Here is a 25,525-nt window from a genome sequence, read left to right on the forward strand (position 1 = left end):
GACATTGGAGGGCAAAGCGTGGGCTTCGTGGCAGCAACGGCGCCTGGGGTAAGGGGTTTGTGCTCCCGTGGCCCAAGTTGGCTCGTTGTATTTAAAAGTGTCGGTTCACCCTTTTAAATCAGTAAAATTGCAATCAAATTTTAGCTTTGATGTTGAGTGTTGTCTTGGCAACGGGGACTTCTTACTCCCATTCCTGGAAGCCTTAGCAACGGGGCAGAAAGCCTGCGCGGTTGGGCGGCGGTCGCCCCTGACAACGGACGCTCCATTTGGGATTGGGCGGCCTGTCGCCCTTAGCAACACGCAGAGACCAGCCAGGTTTGAGTGAGTCTGGGAAGCTGCGGAAGGCTCGGTCACTGTGAGTTTAAGTTGGACAGTATTGTCAGCAAATGGAGTACTGTACTTCCCATTCGTTGTAATGGCTGTATTTTCCAAAAAGAACTCAACATGAAATATGACAGTTATTCATTGCTCCAAGATTATCCTCACCTCAGTTTTTTGTTCCATGTTACATTAGTACAGAAGTGAAAGAAAATACAGTAAAGATGGGAAATTAATGGTACAAATGCAGAGTGCCCTTAATAACGCTCATCTGATGTTCTACAAAATATATTGTCAGGAAACCTTTGGGAATTCCAGCTAACTAGGGAAAGCTTGGCCCAAATATAAAACTCTGGATACTTTACGACAGAGAAAATGGATGTGATTCTGGCAGGATTATTCTGGATGTGTTATAAAGAGTAACACTAGCTGTTGTGAAAGCTGTTATCAGTGGGGTAAAGGTATGAGGAGTGCTTAAGAGACACGAGTCGGACGAATGGTGTGGCACATCTTCATAATTTATTTTGTGTTGTGTCTACTCAATGAATAGAAAACATGCCATTAATTTAATTAGAAGCATTATTTTATTTATGGCTTCTTCTAGAAATACGAGGAAGTTCTTGGAAATGTGTGATGAAAGTTTTGAAGATGTATCCCTGGTTAATCCTGCTGATCAAACGCTTGACAACAGCAGACCCACTGAGAAAGTGTGTGGACAAATGGAGGAGCAAACAGGTACACAAAAAGCAGAGTTGATTTTACAATATATAAGTCTTACGTCAGAATGTACCACTCCCTGTGTGAAATATCTTAAGCTTGAGGGTGATTACCGGCTGAAGCGAACAATTCATGATGCGCTCAGGCTCTTCAATAGATCAGGATAGCATCAGTAGTTGGTTAAGCTCCATACCCCAGAGCCCAGCTCTGATATCCTCCAGGTAAAAACACTTCTGTCATGGTCTGGTCTGAAGTCCGCGTTCCAGTCTGTGGACTCCAGACTCCGGGTCCTCCGACTGTCCCTTGTTTCGGTTGGACTCAAGTATTTGCACCTGATGCTCATCTTGTTGGCTGGGAATATAAGTGGCTCTGGGATTGAGTGTGGTTGGGTGGTTGTCTTGTCAGTCTCCACTTGGAGTAACTCACCCGTGGAAGGCTAGCTCATTCAGTGAGTTATGGATTTGGCTGTTCTGTAGCCCACTGAGGTTACCGGCTGCCTTGAGTCCTGGAGCCACCCCAGAGTGAGCTCTCTTCCTGTCGGGTAAGCCAGGCTGATTGCTGTTACCCTCTGGTTGGATCTGTCCCTTCCTGTTCCTTGCCTCTGTCGGGTTGTGTCCCGTGTCCTGCCCAGGAGTCCCACGGCTCGCCAGGCGGCTAGCTCCAAGAACCCAAGACTCTAGCCTCGAGCTACCCAAGCCTCCAAGAACTCCAAGGCCCAAGACTCAAGCCTTGAGCTACCCAGGCCTCCAAGAGCCCAAGTTTCCAACTCCCAGAACCCAGGCCTTGTCATGTCTTTGCCTGGTTTGGGGGTCCGAGCCCGAGTCAAGAACCAGGCTGTGGGTCTGTGTCCAGTTTCGAGCTCGGATTCCACCCCAGGCTCCTTGTTCCCAGTCCCTCGTCCCGGTCCTGCTTCCCCAGCCCTGTCTGCGACCTGTCCTGTTCCTAGTACTTCAGTGTCTGCGTCCTGCATTTGGGTCCAGTCTCAATGCTCCCCCATATTCCTGTATGTGCTGTTGTCCAGGACATGGAATATGTCATACAAGTCCATATTCTAGGTATTTGAGGTTCCTGTATTGCCTCTATTTATTTAGAGTACCATTTGAACTCTATTTGCAATATATAGTACATAATCAACTGTTACTATTAAAGTACTTCCTGTTTTACTTAACTTGAGCTACTTTCTTTAAACTAATGTTTAAACATTGAAGTTCTGTTTCTCAAGAATGCTTTTCCTGTACAAGACTCTGGATCCCATATTCCACTCACCAGGGTTGTGCCTCCTGCTTTCCTTTCACTCACTGGGACGCTGCCACCTCCCCACACCTCCTCGTATGGTTACCAGAGCTCTGCTTCCAGGCTTGCTTTAAACTCACAAGGGCTTCATCTCCCACGTTCCTTTATTTGAGATGCAGACCCGCTTTGAAGTTTGCCTGCTGAGGTTCACAGTGTCCTGTCCCAACTCCCACATAACACATCACTTACCCATTGTTTAATTAGAACATAGAATATAAAACAATACAGCTCAATGTGGGCCCTTTGGCCATCCTCCATGATCAATCTAATCATTCCTTCTTACATGACCCATAATTTTCCACTTTTTCTTTCAACCATGTGCCTATCTAAGAGTTTCTTAAATGTCCCTACTATCTCAGCTGCTGCCATCACACTCAGCAGTACTGACCCCTCTATGTAAAAACCTTCCTCCGACATCTCCCCTAAACTTTCCTCCACTCACCTTAAAAGGATATCCTTTGGTACTCACCCTGGGAAAAAGGCACTGGATTCCACTTTGTTAATACCTCTTACACACCTCTATCAAGTTGTGTCTCATCCTCCTTCACTCCGAAGAGAAAAGTCCTAGCTTGCTCAACCTTTCATCGTCAAGTATGTTTTCTAATCCAGGCAGCATCCTGAAAATCTCCTCTAAATCTTGTCTAAAGCTTCCATGTCTTTCCTATAATGAGACCAGAACTGAACACAATACTCCAGAGTTTTATAGAGCTGCAATATTACCTTGTGGCTCTTGAACTTAACACTCCTACTAATGCAGGCCAACATAACATATGCCATCTTAATCTGTATGGCAACTTTGAGGGATCTATGGACCTGGACCCGGAGTTCTCTCTGCTCTTCCACACTGCCAAGAATCCTGCCATTAACCTCGTACTCTGCCTTTGTTCAACCCTCCAGCTTTTCTGGATTGAACTCCACCTGCCACTTCTCAGCCCAGCTCAACATCCAGTCTATGTCCTTCTGTGACCTACAATAACATTATCTACACATCGCCAACCTTCATGTCACCTGCAAATACACTCGTTCACTTTTCCACCTACTCAGCCAAGACATTTATAGCAATCACAAAGCGCAGGGGTCCTAAAACAGTTTCCTGTGGAACAACCGCTAGTCAAGGACCTCCAGGCAAAGTATGCTCCATCTACTACCAACCTCTGCTTTCTTTCTGTGCCAGCTCTGAATCTTTGCAACCATGTTTCCATGAACCCCATGTCTCATGACTTTTTGGATGAACTTTCCATGGGGAATCTTGTCAAATGGCTTACTAAAATCCACATACAGGTCAAACACTGCTCTCCCTTCTTCAATTTGTGTTGTTACTTCCTTGAAGGAGTCAATCAGGCTTGTGTGGCATAGCCTGCTCCTCTCAAAGCAATGCTGACTATCCCCAATAAGACTGCTTTTCCAAATGTTCATAAATCCAGTCCATAAGAATAGTCTCCTTTAGTTTGCCCACCACTGATGTAAGGCTCACTGGTCTATAATTCCCAGGATTATCCCTATTACGTTTCCTGAACAAAGGAACAACATTTGCCATCCTCCAATCATCTAGTACTATTCCTGTGGCCAGTGAGGATACAAAGATCATCAATGTGCCAGCAATCTCTTCCCTTGCTTCCCTTAGTAACTTGGGGTATATCCTGTCCAGCCCCAGGGACTTATCTATCATAATGTTTTTTAGAAGCACCAACACTGCCTCTTTCTTTAGATAAGATTAGCTTTATTTGTCACATGTACATTGAAATATGTTAATTGTGCTGGAGGCAATCCACAGAGGTCAACACATTTGTGACACTAACACAGCATATTCACAACTTACTAACCCATACATCTTTGGAATATGTGAGGAAAGCAGTGCAGTCATGGGGAAAACGTACAACTCCTTACAGCCACAGAGGGAATCTAACCCTGATCGGTGATTGCTGGGACTGTAAAGCAAGCACTACCTGCTATGCTGCTGTGTCACTCCCTGACCCACTCCAGCACGTTAGCCTGTGCTTGCTGACCTCACATTTTTCAAGGTCCCTCTCCCTGGTAAAACTGAAGCGAAGTATTCATTAAGAACCTCTTCCTCTTCTGACTCCAGGTGCATGTTCCCTCCTTTATTCCTGAGGGGTCCAACCCTCACTCTAGTCATCCTCCTATTCTCCACTACCTATAGAATGCCTTTAGGTTTTCCCTAATTCTGTTTGCCATGGCCTTCTCATGTCCCCTTCTACCTCTTCAAAACCCTATCCTAATATACTTCCTGCTTGGCTTATAACTCTCAAGAGCCCTGACTGATTTTTGCTTCCCAAGTCTTACGTATACTTCCAAACATTAAGTATCCACCATAAACCTTAAGCATCTTCTTGACTACATGTTCCATCTCTTTTGTATACCATGGTTCCTTCACCCTATAATCCTTTGTCTGTTTCAGTGGGACAACCATATCCAGAATTCATGCAAATGGTCCCGAAGCAGTCTCCATATTTCTGCTGTGCATTTTCATGACAACTTTTGCTCTGAATTTATGCTCCCAAGTTCCTGCCTAATACTGTTATAATTAACCCTCCCCAGTTAAATACTCTCCAATACCATCTGCTCCTATCCCTGTCCAGGCTATGGTAAAGGTCAGGGAGTTGTGGTCACTATCTCCAATATGGTCACCCACTATGAGATGTCACTTTACTAGATTCATGGCTAGCACCAGATCCAGTATGGCTTCTTCTCTTGTTGGCCTGTCCTCATGCTGTGTCAAGAATCCTTCCTGGACACACCTAACAAATTATATCCCATCTAAACCTTTTGCATTGAGTAGGTGCCAATCAATATTCGGGAAGTTGAATGACAACAACTGTGTTATTTTTGAACTTTTCCAAAATCTGCCTGCTTATTTGCTGTTCAGTGACCCTGAATTGAATATAGAAATAAAGCTTTTTTTTCCCATTCATTTAACATATTGTCGATCTGGAAGTGAACTGCATTTACTTCCATTCCATATCTTTGGCAAAATCCTTCAGGAAGACTGGTGAAAAATTATCAGCTTAGAAAACAGTTAATCAGACTGTATTACATAAATTTATTATTTAAAATTCCTTGACACGATGCAGTATCAGATAGAGTGGTTTATAAGTGGAAGAATATTAAACAGAACACTAATCACAAAGTAATTTAATGCTTTGGGCCAACATGCTAAGTGTATTAGAGCAAAAGATTACGAGCTGCTAAGTGGATTTCAAAATGGATTTTATATTAATGCAGATGAAGAACCTGCTTTGCACATAAAGAACTTCAGCAACTTGAAAGCTAATGAAAACCATAGTTATGCTTTTCTTTTAGAGTCCAATCAAACCTCTGAACAGATATTGGATATATGCAACTGTTTTGGCAGAGAGCCGGTATTTGATGGAAGTGAGAAGTCTGTCACCAAAGTCTGCACACAAGGTATGACGTGCCAGTATTGAAACTTAGTAGGAATCAGGATCAGAGCTTAAAGAGAAAAGTGATAATCACGATCTCTTTAAAACTAAATTGCTTGAAACTCCTTTAAACTGGTAAGCTTGGAAATTCATTGGTGCAAGATGAGCAGATTGCTCTTTTGACCGTTGCTCTGATTATTATTCCAGCATGCTTCTAATTCATTATTTTGTGTGTTGCTACACAGTGCAATAATTAACTTTCCAGTGAATCTGGTAAATTTAAAGGGAGTTCAGGAGATCCAGGGATGGTCAGCAAGTGTATGAGCTGAGCGAACCACTGGTTTCCTCGGCTGTGTAGGTCTAGGGAAGAGCATCTCCAGCCCCGCCAAACTTGAGATTAAGGTGTAAGCCCGTTTGTGTGGATGCTGTGTGATTCGTTACCCTCTTACAAATGAGTACCACAAAATAACAGACAGTACACCACATACAATTAAATAATTTAGCTTTATAATTCTTAATTTGACTAAAGGGTTAGTAAAGAAAAAGCACAAAAAAAAGGCCTATTTTAATGAAACATTCTAAGTTGGAGCTCGTGGTTTCCCCTTCATCAATCCTCCTTCGATTTCCCTGGGCTTCGTCAAATCATGGCCCTGCTCCAGGTCGAGTCCTACGACCTCTTCTCTCTTCATCTCCTGTTGAACAAAAGACCCAGCTCACACCGGTGTCAGGCACACAACATGAAAACACACACCCTTCATTGGACGACTCACATTCCAAAATACCCCTTATAACTAACCATAACCCAAAAACTGCTACTAGAGTAAGACCATTATGTTAGCAGTGAAACCTTTCCCAGGCTGTTACATGAGTATTTTCTTCACAGCCTTTTCTTATCTTAACGGACTTGTAGATAACGATATTGCCTAGTTACAATTGCATAAATCGTTAACTGTTGTATGTTGAACAGACTAATTTTGGAAAGGTATTAATTATTATAAAGCCATTCATCCAGCCGCTGAGCTACAGATTGGAAATAGTGTAACACACACAAAGTTCTGGAGGAGCTCAGCAGATCAGGCCGCATCTATGGAAATGAATAAAGAGCCGATGTTTCAGGGCCAGATCCTTCATCAGGACTGGAAAGGAAGGGGATGGGGGAAGATGTCAGAATAAGAAGGTGAGGGGAAGGAAATTCACAGTATATTATTTTAAATGTGGAATCTACATGATTAAAAACTAATGATCCACTGCAATTTACTGACCCACAATACAGGAACAAATGAAATAGAAGACAGTGATAAGATATATAGCCTGCTAATGTTGCTATACTCCTCCGATGTTTTATTTTAATTCAACTTTACTGTTTTATTCCCACCTGACCTTGAGTACTCTAAAGTACAAAATTTACTGGATTCACTGCCTTCGTGATTGAGAATCCACAGATTCTTGGTTCTTTGAAGAATTTCCTTGTAATTTTAATCCAATATATTTCACTACATATGATGAAACCATGCTTCAGGTTTTAGCCTGGAGAAGCAACACCTTAGCAATTATTTTCATGCCGCTTATTATCTGATGTTATAGCAAAGTCACCTCACATTTCTCTCAGTCAAAGAGTTATAGAACACTAAAGCACAGAAACTGACCCTGTGCCGAACCATTAATCCACCTGCACCTGGATCATAAGCCCTTCATACCTCTCCCATCCATGTGTCTATCCAAATTTATCTTGCATTTTGAAATCAAACCCACATCCACCACTTGCCTAGCAGTTCACTCCATACTCACTATCCTCTGAGCGAAGAAAATCTCCTTTAAACATTTCACTTTTCACCCTTAACTCATGACCTCTCATTGTAGTCTCATTCAACCTCAGTGGAAAAAGCTATACTCCTTATAATCTTGCATACCTCTATCAAATCTCCCCTCAATCCTCGACATTCTAGGGAATCAAATCCTAACCTATTCAACTTTTCCCAAGAACCCAGGTCTTCAAGTCTTGGCAACACACTTGTAAATTTTCTCTGCTTTCTTTCTATCTTATTTACATCTTTCTTGTTGGTAGGTGACCAAAACTTCACACAATAATCTTAATTAGGCCTCACCAATGGTCTTATACAATTTCAACATAACATCTCAACTCCTGTACTCAATACATTGATTCATGAAGACCATTGTGTCAATGCTTTCTTTACGAATCTATCTACCTATGATGCAACTTCCAAGGAATTATGTATCTGTATTCCCAGATCCCCCTGTTATGCTGCACTCCTCAGTGCCCTACTGCTCACCATGTTAAACCTACCTGGTTTGCCCTCCCAAAGTGCAACACCTTACACTTGTCTGCATTAAATTACATCAGCCATTTTTCCAGCTGTTCCAGATCCCACTGCAAGTTTTAAGTCTTCCTTGCTATCCACTTGTGGTGAACTACATATACCTGTCTGGACACGCCCCCCCCCCCCCCCCCTTGCTGACTGCTCCTGTGGCTCCTCCCACGGACCCCGGTATAAAGGCGATTGGGGACTCCGCCCCGGCCTCAGTCTCCAGGATGCAGTGTGGTGGTCAATTGCTGCTTGTTCTTTCTTCCAGCCAATAAAAGCCTATATCTCGCCTCACGTCTCAGAGAGTTATTGATGGTGCATCAATTTTATTGGCTGGAAGTTTTAAAACATGGAAAGCATTTTACGTCCGGAAAAATTAGACATTGACCCCAAACTCCAGAAGCAGCTCTTGCCTTTGAACTCTGGCTTGCATGCTTCCAATCATACTTGCAAGCGATTCCAGTGACTGAGCCTGCCACAATGTACAAAATCCTACTATCAAGAGTAAGTCCGAGAGTATTCTCCCTTATCAGGGACCTGCCGACCTACCAAGGGGCACTGGACGCTCTCAAAAGACAGTACCTGCGGCCGGTGAACACCGTCCACGCAAGACATCGCTTAGCGACGCAGCGGCAGCGAACCGACGAGTCAAGCGCTGAGTTTCTCTGAGCCCTACAGACACTCGTGCAAACTTGCAACGGCAAAGGACTGACTGCGGAACAACATGCGGAGCTGCTGGTAAGAGACGCCTTCGTTACGGGGATCAGGTCAGTGTACGTGCGCCAGCGGCTGCTGGAAAATGCCAATCTTACCTTACGCTCGGCGATCGAGACGGCCGACACGCTGGAGGCTGCTCTGCACAACGCCGACGCTGTCCAGCCGCGCGATCCCCCGCTGGAATTCACCACCGCCGCTGCCAGTCGCGAGTCCACGAACTCCTTGAAACCGACCACAGCTGCTGCCAGTCGCAAGTCCGCGCAGTGTTATTTCTGCGGACTCGAAAAGCACCCCCGAAAATGCTGCCCAGCCTGAGAAGCGACCTGCTCCAGCTGCGGGAAGAAGGGCCATTTTGCCAAGGTCTGTAAGTCTGAACCACGAGCGGGGTCAGGCAACGCTGTGTGTGAGGCATGGGGGCCGCCATCTTGGTCACCGCCATCTTGCCTGCCCGCCTCGTGAGAGGCATGGGGGCCGCCATCTTGCCTGCCCGCCTCGTGCAAGACATGGGGGCAGCCATCTTTGTCGGTGCCACCTCACCCCGCCCCCGACCCACCGGTGCTTACCGGGCACCAAGACGGCAGTTCAACTCTGGCCACCGTAACCCTCGACCAAAGCGCCCCACACCAGCTTGCAAGGTCAATGATGGACATCCTGGTGGAGGGGCACAGGACTAGCTGCCTGTTTGACACGGGCAGCACTGAGAGTTTTATTGACCCGGACACGGTGCAACGTTGCGGACTCGTGACACGGCCGGTAAGCCAGAGGGTCACCATGGCTTCTGGGTCGCATTCCACAGACATCCGGGTGGGTTGTGTAGTGACATTGGTGATGCAGGGCACAGAATATCGGGACTTTGTGCTACTGCTCTTGCCTCAACTGTGCGCGCCTGTGCTATTGCGGCTGGACTTCCAGAGCCACCTCGAAAGTGTGACTATGGCATATGATGGGCCCCTCCCACCACTCACTGTCAGGAATCTTCAGTTTTATGGGACTTCGTCATATACCCCGCTACTGACCACACACACACACCGACCCGCACATCCCACCCAGCACCATGCCGACAGCTGCGCTACTGACACCACTTGCAGCCTCTCCACCCTTAAGATCCCTCCCCCACCACTGTTCACCAACCTGACCCCCGACTGTAAACCTGTGGCAACTAAAAGCAGGAGGTACAGCGCGGGGGACAGGGCCTTCATTCAGTCGGAGGTGCAGCGGCTGCTCAGGGAGGGGATCATTGAGCCAAGCACAAGTCCTTGGAGGGCCCAGGTGGTTGTTGTTCGGACTGGGCAGAAAAATAGGATGGTTGTGGACTACAGCCAGACCATCAATAGATTCACGCAGCTTGACGAGTACCCCCTACCCTGCATCACAGATATGGTCAACCAGATAGCTCAGTACAAGGTGTACTCAACAATAGATCTGAAATCCGCTTATCACCAGCTCCCCATCCGCCCAGAGGACCGCCCCTACACTGCCTTTGAGGCGGGCGGCAGGCTCTATCACTTCCTGCGAGTCCCTTTTGGTGTCACAAATGGTGTCTCTGTCTTCCAGAGGGAAATGGACCGGACGGTGCACCAGTGCCAACTGAAGGCCACATTTCCCTACCTGGATAACATCACCATCTGTGGTCACGACTGGCCGGATCACAACGCCAACCTCCAACGATTTTTCCAAGTGGCCAAAGCCCTGAACCTTACCTATAACAGGGACAAGTGTGTGTTCGGAACCACCCGACTCGCTATCCTTGGGTATGTCGTGGAGAACAGGTCATTGGCCCTGTTAGAACTCCCTCTTCCCACCACCCTCAGAGCCCTCAGACGGCGCCTGGGCTTCTTTTCCTATTACGCCCAATGGGTCCCCCATTATGCAGACAAGGCCCGCCCCCTGGTCAAGTCTACCACATTTCTCCTCTCGGCCGAGGCCCGCGCGGCCTTCAGCTGCATTAAAGGGGACATTGTCAAAGCAACGATGCATGCGGTGGACGAGACCATTCCCTTCCAAGTAGAGAGTGACGCCTCCGATTTTGCACTTGCTGCTACCCTCAATCAAGCAGGCAGGCCAGTAGCATTCTTTTCTCGTACCCTTCAAGGCCCTGAAATTCGGCACTCCGCGGTGGAGAAAGAAGCCCAGGCCTTAGTGGAAGCTATTAGGCACTGGAGGCACTATCTCACCGGCAAAAGGTTCACCTTGCTGACCGACCAGCGCTCAGTTGCGTTCATATTCAGCAACCAACAGCGGGGCAAAATCAAAAATGATAAAAATTTGCGGTGGAGAATAGAACTCTTCACCTACAACTATGATATCCTGTATCGGCCTGGAAGACTCAGTGAGCCCCCGATGCCCTATCCCGGGGAGCATGTGCCAGCGCACAGCTTGACCAGCTATACGCCCTCCATGCAAATCTTTGCCACCCGGGGGTCACCCGATTTTACCATTTCGTGAAAGCCCGGAACCTGCCTTACTCCCTTGAGGACATCAGGACAATGACCAGAGACTGCCAAGTCTGCGCTGAGTGCAAACCGCACTTCTACCGTCCTGAAAAGGCGCAACTTATCAAGGCCACCCGCCCCTTTGAGCGACTGAGTGTTGACTTTAAGGGCCCCCTTCCCTCCACCGACCGCAATGTCTACTTTCTCAACATTATCGACGAGTACTTGCGGTTCCCCTTTGCCATCCCCTGCCCCGACACCACTGCCACGTCAGTCATAAAAGCTCTGCGCCAGCTCTTCACTCTGTTTGGATATCCCTGCTATATCCACAGTGATAGAGGGTCCTCCTTTATGAGTGACAAGCTGCGCCAGTACCTGCTGGCTAGGGGCATTGCTACTAGTAGGACCACGAGCTATAATCCCCGGGGTAATGGACAGTTGGAGAGGGAGAATGCCACAGTGTGGAAGGCCACACTTTTAGCCCTTAAGTCAAAAGGGTTGCCAGTCTCTCGATGGCAGGAGGTCCTCCCTGAGGCACTCCACTCTATCCGCTCCCTGTTATGTACGTCCACCAATGCCACCCCTCATGAGCGCCTATTTTCTTTTCCCAGGAAGTCTGCCACTGGGACCACCCTACCGGCTTGACTGACATCCCCAGAGCCAGTGCTGCTCTGGAAACATGTGAGGAGTAATAAATACTCCCCGCTGGTCGAGAGGGTTCACCTACTTCATGCGAATCCCCAGTATGCCTACGTGGTCTTACCTGATGGGCGGGAGGACACGGTCTCCGTCCGCGACCTGGTGCCCGCAGGAGCAGCAGACCACTACCCCGAACGCTCCACGGTAACTATGAACCCTGTACCCGAGGTGACACCGCGCACACTGAGCCCTACACAGACTCCTCATGACACGCATATACCAGGCACCTCGCACACGCATGAGGGATCACTGACGCCTAGTGGGCTGACACCTCCAGTTAGGCCGGAACCAGCACAACCACCGTCTCCAGTGCAATCACCACCGGCAACTGTGCAATCACAGCCGGTGCTACGTAGATCGCAGCAACAGATTCGACCACCTGATAGACTTAACCTGTAAATATACTTGTAAGAAACTTCGCCCCATGGGGACTCTCTTTTAAAACAAAGGGGGGGGTGAATGTGGTGAACTATATATACCTGTCTGGACACGCTCCCCCTGCTGACTGCTCCTGTGGCTCCTCCCACAGACCCCGGTATAAAGGCGATTGGAGACACCGCCCTGGCCTCAGTCTCCAGGATGTAGTGTGGTGGTCACTTGCTGCTTGTTCTTTCTTCCAGCCAATAAAAGCCTATATCTTGCCTCATGTCTCAGAGAGTTATTGATGGTGCATCACCCCTACACCCCAATCTTGGTGTCATCTATAAATTTGCTGATCCAGTTTACCACAAACAATAACAGACCCTGCGCTATTCCCTGCAGCACACCACTAGTCACAGGCCTCCAGTCAGAGAGGCCACCATCTACTACCACTCTCTGGCTTCTCCCATGAAGCTAATGTCTAATCCAATCTACTACCTCATTTTGAGTGCCAAGCAATGGCCTTGCTAAAGAAAATGTAGACAACATCCACTGCCTTGCCTTCATCAACTTTCCTGGTAACCCCCTCAAAAAACTCTATATGATTGGTTAAACATGACCTACCACACACATAGCCATGCTGACTATCCTTAATCAGTCTGTCTATCCAAATATTTATATATCTGGTCCCTGAGAATACCTTTAAGTAATTTTCCCACTACTGCTGTCAAGCTCACTGGCCTATAATTTCCTGGTTTATTCTTCGAGGCTTTCTTAAACAACAGAACAACATTAGCTATTCTCCAATCCTCTGGTATCCTCCAATCCGTGGTTAAGGATGTTTTAAATATTGCTGCTGGGGCTCCTGCAATTTCTGAACTAACTTCCTACAAGGTCCGAGGGGATACCTTGTCAGGCCCTGGGGATTTATCCACCCTAATTTGCCTCAAGACAGTGAACATATCTTCGCCTGTAATCTGTATGGGGTCCATGACCTCACTGCTGCTTTGCCCCACTTCTATAGACCATTTACTCCCGAGTACTGTAAATACATGAAAAACCCTTTTACTGGGCATCTCTGGAAATGCAGCTCATTAGCCCCACACTAACAGCCACTGGAAACCCACCTTTCTCAGGCTTTGTATGACTAGGGTGTAACCAACTTTGGTGCCGTCAAATTCTGTAAGGTTGGGATGCCTTGCCCAACCAAATCCCAGTTTGTGTGAACACTGTGTGATTTATTGCCACTGACAATTGCCTGTCGGCAAGAAAATACAGGTCATACATTGCATACAATTAATCATAGGTATGCTTAAGAATGTAAACTTTAGCAGTTACTAAAGGCAAGAAAAAAGACAAAAAGGGCCCATTATACTTAAACAGTCACATGTGCACGATGGATCTCAAATCTTGAACTTGTCTGTAAATCATGCACCTGACCCTCGGTCTACGTGAAAGCACACACCACCTCCTGAAGGTCACCTGAAATCCATCTTGAACAAACGGGCTGGTGGTTCTTCCTCCTCAAAGCCATCCGTCTGCACAAAGCATCTTGTGCCATGGGGCCAGCATCCTCCACCATCTTCTCTCCTGTCTTCTCACCAAAGCATCAACCTCCCCCCCCCACCCATTTCGGCAAAAAGCCTCCGCGCCCACCAAAGCACCCAAACAGAGACCATGACTTGCAGTCAACAAAAACTACTGTTTACCTGACAGTTCGACATGCCCCAGGCTCACTCTCTAAGAAGGAACAGAGAAATATCACAGTGAAGGGGGAGACTGACAGTCGCTGTTATGGTCTGCCGTGCTGCTTTTTACTCCAAGATTCCCGACCCGAGAATCAGCGGCAAACTACCCCCATCAGGGGAAAGACAGAGAGGCCACACATCCGTTCATAATCTGCTGCAGTGAAATCCTGATGTTTCTTCTCCCGCGATGCCTCGGTCAGCAACACCAGCCTAGAATTGGCTGTCTGCAGGGCCGTGCCCCGGAGGCACCATCTTCCCAACCGTACCTGGAGAGTGTCAGAAAATGGTTGGCCGACGAGCTCCAGGGATGGGAACTCATTCGCTGTATATAAAAATGCAGTTTGAGTGCCACTTCCAGATCAAGGCGTTGATAGAATCCCAACCACCTTGAAAAGGGAAAGAAGAGATAGTAAAGAGAAGAATTTCAGCTGTTTCCGCAGATGTGCTCAAAGAGACAGCCATCTTAACTCCGCCCAGCCATTTGGGGGATTTCTTCGTCGAGCACCCCCACTTCCATCCATCAAAAGCAGAACTTCCCAATGGCCACACATTTTCATTCCCTTTCCTATTTCTATTTCTATTCTGATCTGTTGGTCCATGGCGTCATCTTGTGCCACGTTGAGGCTACCCTCAGGGTAGAGGAGCAACGCCTTATTTGGGTAGCTTCCAACTTGATGGCACGAATATCAATTTCTCCTTCCAGTTAAAAAAATCCCTCCCTCTTGCTTCTTCTATTCCCAACTCTGGCCTCCCACCTCTTCTTACCTGCCTGTTGCCTCCCTCTGGGTCCATTCCTCCTTCCCTTTCTCCTATGGTCTACTCTCCTCTCCCATCAGATTCCTTCCTCTCCAGCCCTTTACCTTTCTTATCTTCCTTCATTCATCTATCACCTTCCAGCTATCCTCCGTCCCCCTGCCTTTTTATTTTGGCATCTTCCTTTCTTTCCAGTCCAGAAGAAGGGTCTTGGCCCATAATATTTATTCATTTCCACAGACGGTACCTGGCCTGCTGAGTTCCTCCCGCATTTTGTGTGTATTGTGTTGAACAGGATTTTGGTGGAAGCCTTTTACCATGTGTATGACTGAGCTAAAATTTTTTAAAATCTGACTTGCCATGAAGGAGCGGTGATGAAGGGGATGCTCAGGTATTGTATCAGGCAATGGTCAAAACTGTGGAGAGAGAAAGCAGCAGAATTGCTGGAGGGGAGAAAGTTGGCAGGCAGTTATTAGAGTGGTAATTCTGGGGCTTGATAAGGGGTGTTTGAAGTAGTGGATATAGAAGGGACACAGCACATAAAGGTGATGAATAAGGCAGGGCAGCACAGAGATTTTGTGGGAGGGTTGGGGAGACTGGAGCGAAGGCTCTAGTTGGGCAATGCTGGAGAAAAAGATTAAAGGATTATTGAGTATGATGAGAAGTCAGCGAAGAGGATTGTGGCAGATGATTGGCAAGTGAGGTCATATTGTTGGCTGTAAGGTGGTGTCATGTAAAAATCTCAGGAAAAACTTGTTTTGCTGGATTCCAATAGAAGTTTAATTGCTGAACCCAAGGCTGAAAGGACTGTCCTGTTTTTATATATTTGTTTTGAGGATGTAGATATTTGAAGCAGGCCTTAGCCTTTCAGTTAAGATCTGCTTCAGTCTTTGAGTGGGATTTGTAAGCGCGCTATAATTTGTGGAATGGACGCCAAATGAGTGCACCATGTGGCACAGGTCCAGCAGTCTGCATTTGCAACATGGAAATATTAGCAACAATTTCAGGAGTGACTTGCCCACAGAAGATTAGGGGTAGTGGTCGATGGGTCTTACTGTGGATGGAGATCTATGACTAGTGGTGTTTCGCAGGGACCTCTGCTGCTTGTGATATATATATATATATATAAATGATATGGATCAGAAAACTATTTCTAGCAGTGACGAGACAGCCTACAGAGGAGAGGTTAACACCCTGACACAATGGCGCCAGGATAACAACTTCTCCCTCAATGTCCAAAAAACAAAAGAGCTGATTGTGGATTCCAGGAGGAACAGAGACAGGCTCAGCCTGATCAACATCAATGGGACTGCAGTTGAGAGGGTGAGTTCAGCCTGATCAACATCAATGGGACTGAAGGTGAGAGGGTGAGTTCAGTCGGCCCTCCTTATCCGTGAGGGATTGGTTCCGGGACCCCTCGTGGATACCAAAAAACGCGGATGCTCAAGTCCCTTATTCAACCTGTCTCAGTGCGGTGGACCTTAGGACCCGGTGGTGGAGCTCTGAATCCAGTGTTTCTGTTCACAAAAATAATCACGATTGAAAATAAAGTGGAAATAATAAAGCAATCGGAAAGAGGTGTAACGCCATTGGTCATTGGAAAAGCGTTAGGCTACAGTCGGTCAACGATTGGAGCAATTTTAAAGGATAAAGTGAGAAAGGCCCTGCCCCAATGAAAGCTACAATTATTACTAAGCAACGTAGGGGTTTAATTATTGGGTATTGGGGTTTTGGGTTTTTGATCCTCCACATCAACTAGGCATGGATGGAGTGCGCGCTTGGAAGCAATTTGTCACTGGATCGAACTCAGGAACTTCTGTTTCTGAGCCTGGCACTGAAACATACATCCTTAAGTGTTTTATATGCATAGGAAGGTAAAATATATACTATATACTGTTACGTACCCCGCAACTGAGTCACTTACCAGCAAAGATAGAGAGGTCCGTTGAAGTCTGATGGTACTATTTTTAGCAGTATTTATTGATAAAAATACACAAAAATAATATCAATGCAACCATACAGATAATATACGTCGTCAATACTAAATCTAAAAGCGCGGGTATAATAATAATCAATAAGAAATAACTCTATCGTTGTCTAGGGGATAATGTATTGTCCGATGGAAATATAAAAGTCACTCAAGTTCATTCAAGCTACCGGCTGCAGCCTTTGGTTGGAGTCAAGAGAGAGAGATTAAAACTTGCCCATTCCTTTTATGATGTCAATCCTTCGAGAGTCGTTGGGGCTGATTTCTCCTTTGTTGTTAGCTAAAGCCGTTCTTCCGTGGCAAGGCCCACCAATTCCGAGGCAAATGGAAAAGGACGCACGTGGCTTTCCACCGGTTTTCGCTATTACGCTGTTACAGGATTTCTAGCGTTTCTTCTGGTGCGTCTGAAGGGCTGTTCCCACAGACCCTCTTTTATCCTGACTCACAGGGTCTCAGATGTCAATCGGGGTGGAATGATGCCATCCCCCAACCAGCCCACGTTGCCTGAGGGCTTCCACGAAGCACAGTACTCAATACACAATTCCGTCTCCCAGAGACAATGGCCGTTTCCCGTAGCTTTGTATCGCCGAGGGGCCAAGACATTCCAAACGTCTCTCTCTCATTTCCTGGGTCTCCTGACCTGAATTAATAGCGATCTTGCGATTCTCAAAAAGGAGGGGGCTACTTTGGGACCCTTCGACCCCTCAGAGTTGGGCACAAGCGTAACAATACTAAAACAAACATTTGACTAACTGACGCTAAATAATACCGGATGTTCATGTTCCGACTTACTTAGTAAGAGAACTTCCGATTTTTTCCGATCCCGATTCATGATAACCTACGCACATCCTCCCGTATACTTTAAATCATGTCTAGATTACTTATAATACCTAATACAATGTAAATGCTATGTAAAATAGTTGTTTTACTGCATTGTTTAGGGAATAATGGCAAGAAAAAAAGTCTGTACATGCTCGAGCAACAAGTGCTGGAAGAGCACTTCCGGATTTTCTCGATTTGCGGTTGGTTGAATTCGCGCACGTGGAACTTGCGGATAAGGAGGGCTGACTGTAGTTCCAAGTTCCTCGGTAACCACATCACTGGAGATTTCACTTGGACTGCACACGCTGGTAGTGTGGCATAAAAAGCACAACAGTGTCTCCCTCTTCCACCTCACCTCAAGAAGTTCAACATGAGCCCCCAAATCTTCAAGACTTTCTGCAGGGGCACCATTGAGAGCATATTGACTGGCCGTATCACCGCCTGGTACAGGAACTGCACCAACTTTGATCACTGGGCCCTGCAGAGAGTGGTATGGATAGCACAGAACATGTGTGAATGTGAACTTCCCTTCATTGAGGTGTGTAAAGAAGGCCTGGAAGATCAGTGACACCAATCACCCCAAACATAAACTGGTTCAGCTGCTTCTACCTGGCAAGTGGTACCACAGTATTAAAGTCAAGACTAGCCGGCTATGGAAAAGCTTCTTTCTAGAAGGCATTAGACTTTTAAATTCATGTGTGTGTACATTGCAATGGAGTCATAACACAAAAGTTTTTACTCCCTCACGTTGTGGGACAGGTGTAAGATTTATTAAATTCAAAAGCATGGGTGGGTTTTAAAGATTGCTCATGACGCAAAGGTTTTACTGTTATGGATATTACAGAAGGTTGCCAAAGGATACAAAAAGATATAGATTACTTGCAGAGATGAGCAAAGAAATGACAGATTGGGTTTAATTCGGGTAAGTGAGGTATTAGGAGATAAAATGTAAATATAAAATACACTGTTAATGGCAGGGCCCTTAACAGTGTTGATGTACTGAGGGACCTTGAGGTCCAAGTCTGTAGTTCTTTCAAAGTGACTACACAAATTGATAGGGTGGTAAAGTCATTGTATAAAGTGCTTGCCTTTTTTAGTTGAGGCAATGGTTTCACAATGGTTATGTTGCAGCTTTTTAAAGTCTGGTTAGTGAACATCTGGAGTGCTGCATACAATTTTGGTCACCGTGATATAGGAAGGACGTGGAAGCCATGGTGGGTCTCAGAAGAGGTTTATCAGGATGCTGCCTGAATTTAATAGTGTGTACAACAAGTAGACATTGGACAGCTATGACTGTTTTCTCTGGAATGGCGGAGGGTAAATAGAGACCTGATAGAAATGATCAAAAGTGTACATGGTAGATAGTGGGTAGTTCTTTTCTCCAAAGCTTTAAATGTCTTATATGAGAGGGTATGCATTTAAAGTGGAAGGGGAAGTTGACAGGAGATGTGCAAGATTTTTTACACAGAGAATGGTGGGTGCCTGGAATGCATTGCCATGGCTGGTAGTGGAGGCAAATACAAGAGGCATTTAAGAGATAGGCACATGAGTATGCAGAGAATGGAAGGATACAGATCATGTGCAGGCAGAAGGGATTCGGAGTCATTAACTTAAACATTTCACGACAGCGTAATGGGCTGAGGTCCTGTACCTGCGGTGCATACATCTATCTACTAGAACAGCATTATGGTTTTGACCGCAAGCCCATTCAGTTCTGGGTATTCAGAATTGAATTTAAGCAAGAAAGTAGGAAAAGTTGGGTTTTGGAAAAAGGATCTTTGGCCTCTCATCAATACACAACTCAATCAACTTGTCCTGTAAAGTTAGAAACTGCAAGGTCTCGGTGTCAACAGGAAAGGATTACCAGTTTTGTGCTTCCTTTTCAATGGAGTGGAGTCAGTGGGGAATTTTTGTCAAGTTGATTTTAGATGGAATGACTGTATTGTACTTTGCTTTGGAGAGCGAGAATGACATCTTTGCTGCCAGAAGATGGGACCAGTCAAAACAATTGCATCCAACTCCTTTCCAGACCTTAGCATTTTAAAAAAACTGATCTTGTTTGCTTTTCCAAATGCACTAGAAGCATTCCCTACATTGGCAGATCTGTATGATTGAAGTGATCAAGATGCAAGCTTGGTGAACCATAACAAATCCCAAAAGTTTTCTATCAGAGGGAAGTTATTTAGAAACAGAAAAGCTTCAAATTCACTTTGCCGTTCATACACACAGTTTTGTATTTCATCAGTGACAACTTTTGCATGAGCCAGGTGATGCACCATCAATAACTCTCGGAGACGGGAGGCAAACGACAGGTTTTTATTAGCTGCAAGAAAAGACCACACAACATCCTGGAGACTGAGGGGGGAGCAGTTCCTCCAACCGCCTTTATACAGGGGTCTGTGGGAGGAGCCACAGGAGCAGTCAGCAGAGGGGCGTGTCCAGACAGGTATATGTAGTTCACCACACCAGGAGAAGTAGATGATGGTAATCAGCCCCTATTTATTCACACACCACAGCAAAGAATTCAACATTTCTCAAAATTCACTATTTTAATGAATATAATAGGATATGTTTAAGCTGGACAACTTTTTGGTTGCCAGTACCTTTCTGTGAAAGATGCAATGTGTTGTTTGAGCAGGTGAAGTAACATGCCTTCCCTGGCCTGCAGCAGCTCTGTCAATACAATGTCACAGTCCTTCTGGAGTCAGTGCCTTGTAAAATACTTGTGCAGAATGCGGAACATTTTGCCAATGGTTATATTTTGTGGCAGTTATACAGAAGAAAGTAGACCTTCCTGAAAGTCTCCTTCATTGGCATAGCACAGATTAGCAAAAAGAACTCCAGCATTACAATTGTCTATACAAGTAGACTCTTCAAACTGAATTGCACACCGGTTCAATGTTTTCTCTTTCAGTGAATTGAGATACAATATGATCTCTAATAGCAATAGTTCTACACGAGACAGTATCACTTAACAAAATAATGCACTACTTTTCTTTACTTTTATCTGTGTCACCCAACCTGGAATTTTAAGCATCCGTCATTGAAGGCATCCGTGAGATAGTATGAACATCTTCCCATGTGCACATGTATTTCCTCCGTATCCTCTGGATCCCTCCCACAGTCCAAAGACTTGCTGGTTACTAGGATAAATGGTCATTGTAAATTGTCCTGTGATTCAGAGGCGCTGTTCGTTGGGCTTGACCACAAATGTTGCGTCCCAGCTCTCTGTGGTACGTAAGACAGATTGCAAGCCAGAGCAGTGTGATATGGAGAGCAATCTGTTACCCGTGCAGCAGGCTCCCTCTCTCCATGCAGCTGATGAACCCAAAGGAAAGGCTGAGACCAACACAGTTTGGCACCAGCGGCATTGCAGGTTTTGCCATTCAGATGTAGGACAGCCTTAGGGACTCCAGCTTTGGATTTTTCTCTCAGGATTTACTCCCAAAGCCTTCCCCATGAATGAGTGTCGCCAGAAGGTAATGGAAGTTTGAGATCAGAGTTCTCCTTCTCCTAAATGGGTTACCAACTATGGCTGATGAGCCCCATGCGCCCAAAGCAACTGGTTTTAAGGTGCCAGTAACCTGCCTTTGCCCTGTCTCTTGTCAGCAGAAATGGCTCCGCTGGGCTTAGTAGCTAAGCCATATATGAAGGCCAGGGGCTGGACTTGCTTGTTGGAGACTATTTGAGACACACGCCATTAGGAGCATTTAATAGGTAGTGGGAGCTTATCCCCATTACCAACCTCCAGCTATAATTACCGTAAGGACCTTCCTTTATTTTTCCCTTTCAGGGTTCTTCTGAAGACCCTGACCTGGAGTTACACACTGACTTTGGTTCTTTGTGGGAAAGGGACCTGTTCTCGGGGTTTCAGGACTGGCCGTTGTTCAGCACGCCAAGGGTTTGGCCTGACGGTCCGTCTCAATTTGGATGTCTAAGATCTCAGGGCTCTGGAGACGGGCTGATCGAGGGTCGGTGACACGGCAGGAGAGCTGTGTGTCGTCAGGGGAGTTGGAAAATCTACTGCTGTGTGCCCAAAGACCTGGGATCTTCATGATCTTGGGGCATAGAGCTTGAAAAAAACAACGTAACGGACTTTTAACATCGTAAACCAGCGAGTTGTTTGTTATGTCTCCCTGCTCACTGGGAAAATGGAGACACCCCCATTCTCCCTTATTAGGGAGAAAGAAAACCTGTGGTATGTCGAATTCTGGGTGAAATTCGAAGTCTTTGGGGTAACTGCAAGTCTGTGTCTTTGCTGTTGCTTCGCTCATGCCTGAGTGCTCAGTAGGGGTGCCAATGCTTTTCCTTTGCCAGTGGTGGGAGGGCGATTGTTGCGCGGAGGGGGGGACTTTGGTGTTCTTACGTTTAACTGTCATTCATTCTTTGGGGCACTCCTCTGTTTTCGTGGATGTTTGTGAAGAAAAAGCATATCAGGATGTATATTGTATACACTTCTCCAACATTAAATTGGACCTTTGAATCTTTGAACCTTTGATTAAGCTGGGGATTAAATTGGTGGGTTGCTGGGCAGCAAATACAAATAATTTGTATTTTCTTTATCTAAGTTTATACAGACCCATGAAGAGTCTGCGACAGAGTAGCACTGGTCCTTGGGTCTGGATTTGGTACTGAGAGAATTTGCTCCTGTTGTATCGTTACAAAGCTGGTTTTAGAGACCGCAGCGCAACCTCATGCAACACACACAAAATGCTGAAGGAACTCAGCAGGCCAGGCAGCATCTATGGAGAGGAATATATGGTCGAAGTTTTGGGCTGAGACTCTCCATCCAGCATTTTGTGTGTGTTGTTCTGGATCTCCTGCAGCTGCAGAAGCTCGTGTTTATGATTTGTAGCGCCACCTCATGGGCGGCTGGCTGTGCCTCGGCCCGATCACATCCCGTGCTTTCATTCAACTGTGGAAGCCTGGTGATAAGAAATTCAGCTGGTGGCAGAAGCCTGATGAAAAGATAAATATCTTCAACAGGAGATTCTCTAGTTTTATCATAGCTCACCATGCGGTCAAAAATCTCAAATGTGGATCATTGAGGTAGAATCACTGTTATTGGAAAATGAAATTGTTGCATAAAAATTGGTGCTCAGGCTGTCTTAATTCCTGCCCTTGTTGGTGGGAATCTGGTACATTCTCCCCATGACCGCTTGGGTTTCCTCTGGGTGCTCTGGTTTCCTCCTACAGTCCAAAGACATATCAGTTGATAGGTTAAATGGTCATTTAAAATTGCCCCATGATTAGGCTAAGGTTAAATTAGGTGTGGTTTGAAAGATGGGAATGGCCTCTCTGCACTAAACCTCAATAAATAAATAAACATAAAGTTAAATCTCAACTGATGAGGGTTTGAGTGGCTAAGTGGAGAATATATTTATAATATGGTATACCTATTTAATAAGATGTTGTTTATTTCCCTAAGTAATATAGACACCATGGTAGCGTAGCAGTTAGTGCGATGTTATTACTGCTGGGGGCAACAGAGTTTGGAGCTCAATCTGGTGTCCTTTGCAAGGAGAAATTTGTACATCTGCCCAGTGTAATGTGCAAGATTTTCCTGGGTGCTCCGGTTTCCTCCCACAGTCCAAAGGCGTACTGGGTAGGTTAATTGGTCATTGTAAATTGTCCCATGATTGGGTTAGGGTTGTTAGGGGTTGCTGTGTAGTGACTCGAGGGGCTGGTAGGGTCTACTCCTCACTGTAAATAAAATAAATACTAGCATTGAATTTTATATTGAATTAAGTCATTTTACAATTTTCAAAAATGTTGTTTTTACTTTTATTTTTTAATTTAGAGGTACAGCATGGAGCAGGTCCTTCCGTCCCTACAAGCAGCACTTCCCAGCAATACCTCGATTTAACCCTAGCCTAATCACAGGACATGTTACAATGACACAATGTCTGGACTGTGGGAGGAAACCAGAGCACCTAGAGGAATCCCACACTGTCACGGGGAGAACGTACAAACTCCTTACAGTCAGTGGTGTGAACTGAACCAAAGTCGTCTGTACTGTAAATCATTGTGCTAAACATGACCACCCCATATCTGCAAGCAGCTGGTAGGGTTAATAAGTTAATGCTTATTTCCTGTCCCTGGAGAATTTCTGATGCGCTTTCTTGAACAGCTGCTGTGCTTATTGGGAACTGCCCAATACTGTTTCCATATTGGGATGGTGTGTGCTTGGTCAATTTGCTGGTTACATTTTTGCCTTGTGCCACCCAAATAGCAAGGTTCATAGACCAGAAGAACATATGACAGAGGAGCAGAATTAGGCCATTTAGCCCACCAAGTGTGCTCTGCTATTCAATCCTGACTGATTTTACTTTCGCTCTCAACCCCATTCTCCTGCCTTCTCCCCATAACCTTTGATACCCGTACTAATCAAGAACTTATAAACCTCTGCTTTAAGTTTTTCCAATGACTTGGTCCCCACAGCCAATTTTTGGCAATGAATTCCACAGATTTAACACTCTCTGGCTAAAGAAATTCTTCCACATTTCTGTTCTAAAGACACATCCTTGTATTCTGGTCCTAGACTCTCACACTATTGGAGACTTCCTCTCCACATTCACTCTATTTAGGCCTTTCAATTTCAGTCAGTTTCAGTGAGTAAGTACAGACCCAGAGCCATCAAATACTCCTGATATGTTAACTCTTTCATCCCTGGCATCATTCTTGTGAACATCCTGTGGACCCTCTCTAATACCAGCACAATCTTTCTTAGAAATGGAGCCCAAAGCTGATCACAATACTCCAAATGCAGTCTGACCAATGCCTTATAACGTTTCAGCATTAATATGTAATTTGGTATCTTTTTAGTTAACTGCTATATAAAATAACCTTACTTGTTCTTATCTGGTACTCACCTGTGCACCCTGGCTGAAGCCCCTCGAGCTGAAGCCTCAGATCTTAGACTCCTCCACCAATCTACTCACACCACGGCTGCTCCTACAGTGGCTGCTCTGCTTAATCTCATTTTTATTGCCCCTAGAGAAACTCATATGCAATGAAACTCATGGTTTTCGATGTTTCCCACTCTCTCATAGATCTTGCTCTCACTATTCCAAGCTGAAACTCAATTGCAAGGTTTGGAGTTGCTTTCAAAGACACCTTGGCCTGTTGCTGCAGTCTATTTTGCAGCCACAATGTCTCCCACTACTGTCTGTCATATATAGTATGTTCTTATGATGCCACTTTCTACATCCCTGCCTTTGACGCATGTTTCTTATTCCTTAATCACAATTTCACCATAGTTAATGAGACCCTGTTTTGCTCTCTTTCCCCCTCTTTACATCACATTTCCTCCAGATGTACCTTTACCTGTTTCAGCTCGCATTATCAATGCATGTATCACTCTGTCTCTGCTGGAGTTCAAACGCTTTCCACTTTATGCTCTCTGCATCTTCTCCCTTTTCCACATATTAGCACTCATTTCATTTTTAGCCCTTCCTAGTTCTGCTAGAAGGTAAATAACATGAAACATTAATTCTGTCTCACCCTTCACAATCGTTGTGAGCATCTCCACTATTGTCACTGCAGGTTTAGCTCTCTGAGATGAACTAGGGCCTTTACCTTCAAGTTTGAAATTAATATTTGCAATCTTTTTGGAAGCAATCACACAATCCCCAACTTTGCTATTTCATATTCCATCATAGGTTTTTATTAATATTTAAGTTCTGATTAATTTAGTAGTAAGCCATTACATTCATGGTGGTATTTTCTTTACTTGTACCTTTGCAGAATTACCACAAACAAAGGGAACGTCAGAAACTATTGATCAAAATAAACTGCTGCCACCTTTCCAGAATGATTTCATCCCAGAAGAAATTCTGTTGTCGTTGACCACTGTGCCAAATTCATGCTGTCGAGGTGAATCACTGCTAAAGTCCCCGAAAGATCTTAAGGTAGGGACCTAAAATCACTTCAGATTCCCAAGTGTTTACAACCA

The 25,525-nt window shown here is 45.5% G+C and overlaps 1 protein-coding gene across 1 annotated transcript in view; it reads left to right on the forward strand.

Annotated features, from left to right (window-relative positions):
• Positions 1 to 321: 321 nt before the first annotated feature.
• axdnd1 (axonemal dynein light chain domain containing 1) overlaps positions 322 to 25,525 on the forward strand; it is a 157,457-nt gene continuing 132,253 nt past the window's right edge. The window contains exons 1-4 of the mRNA XM_073063319.1: positions 322 to 355; positions 923 to 1,053; positions 5,650 to 5,754; positions 25,318 to 25,481. Coding sequence (XP_072919420.1) covers positions 945 to 1,053; positions 5,650 to 5,754; positions 25,318 to 25,481 — 378 coding nt within the window. The 5' untranslated portion in view covers positions 322 to 355; positions 923 to 944. The remainder of the gene's footprint in view (positions 356 to 922; positions 1,054 to 5,649; positions 5,755 to 25,317; positions 25,482 to 25,525) is intronic.

The sequence above is a fragment of the Hemitrygon akajei genome, chromosome 12 (genome assembly GCF_048418815.1).
Source record: "Hemitrygon akajei chromosome 12, sHemAka1.3, whole genome shotgun sequence".
NCBI lineage: Eukaryota > Metazoa > Chordata > Chondrichthyes > Myliobatiformes > Dasyatidae > Hemitrygon > Hemitrygon akajei.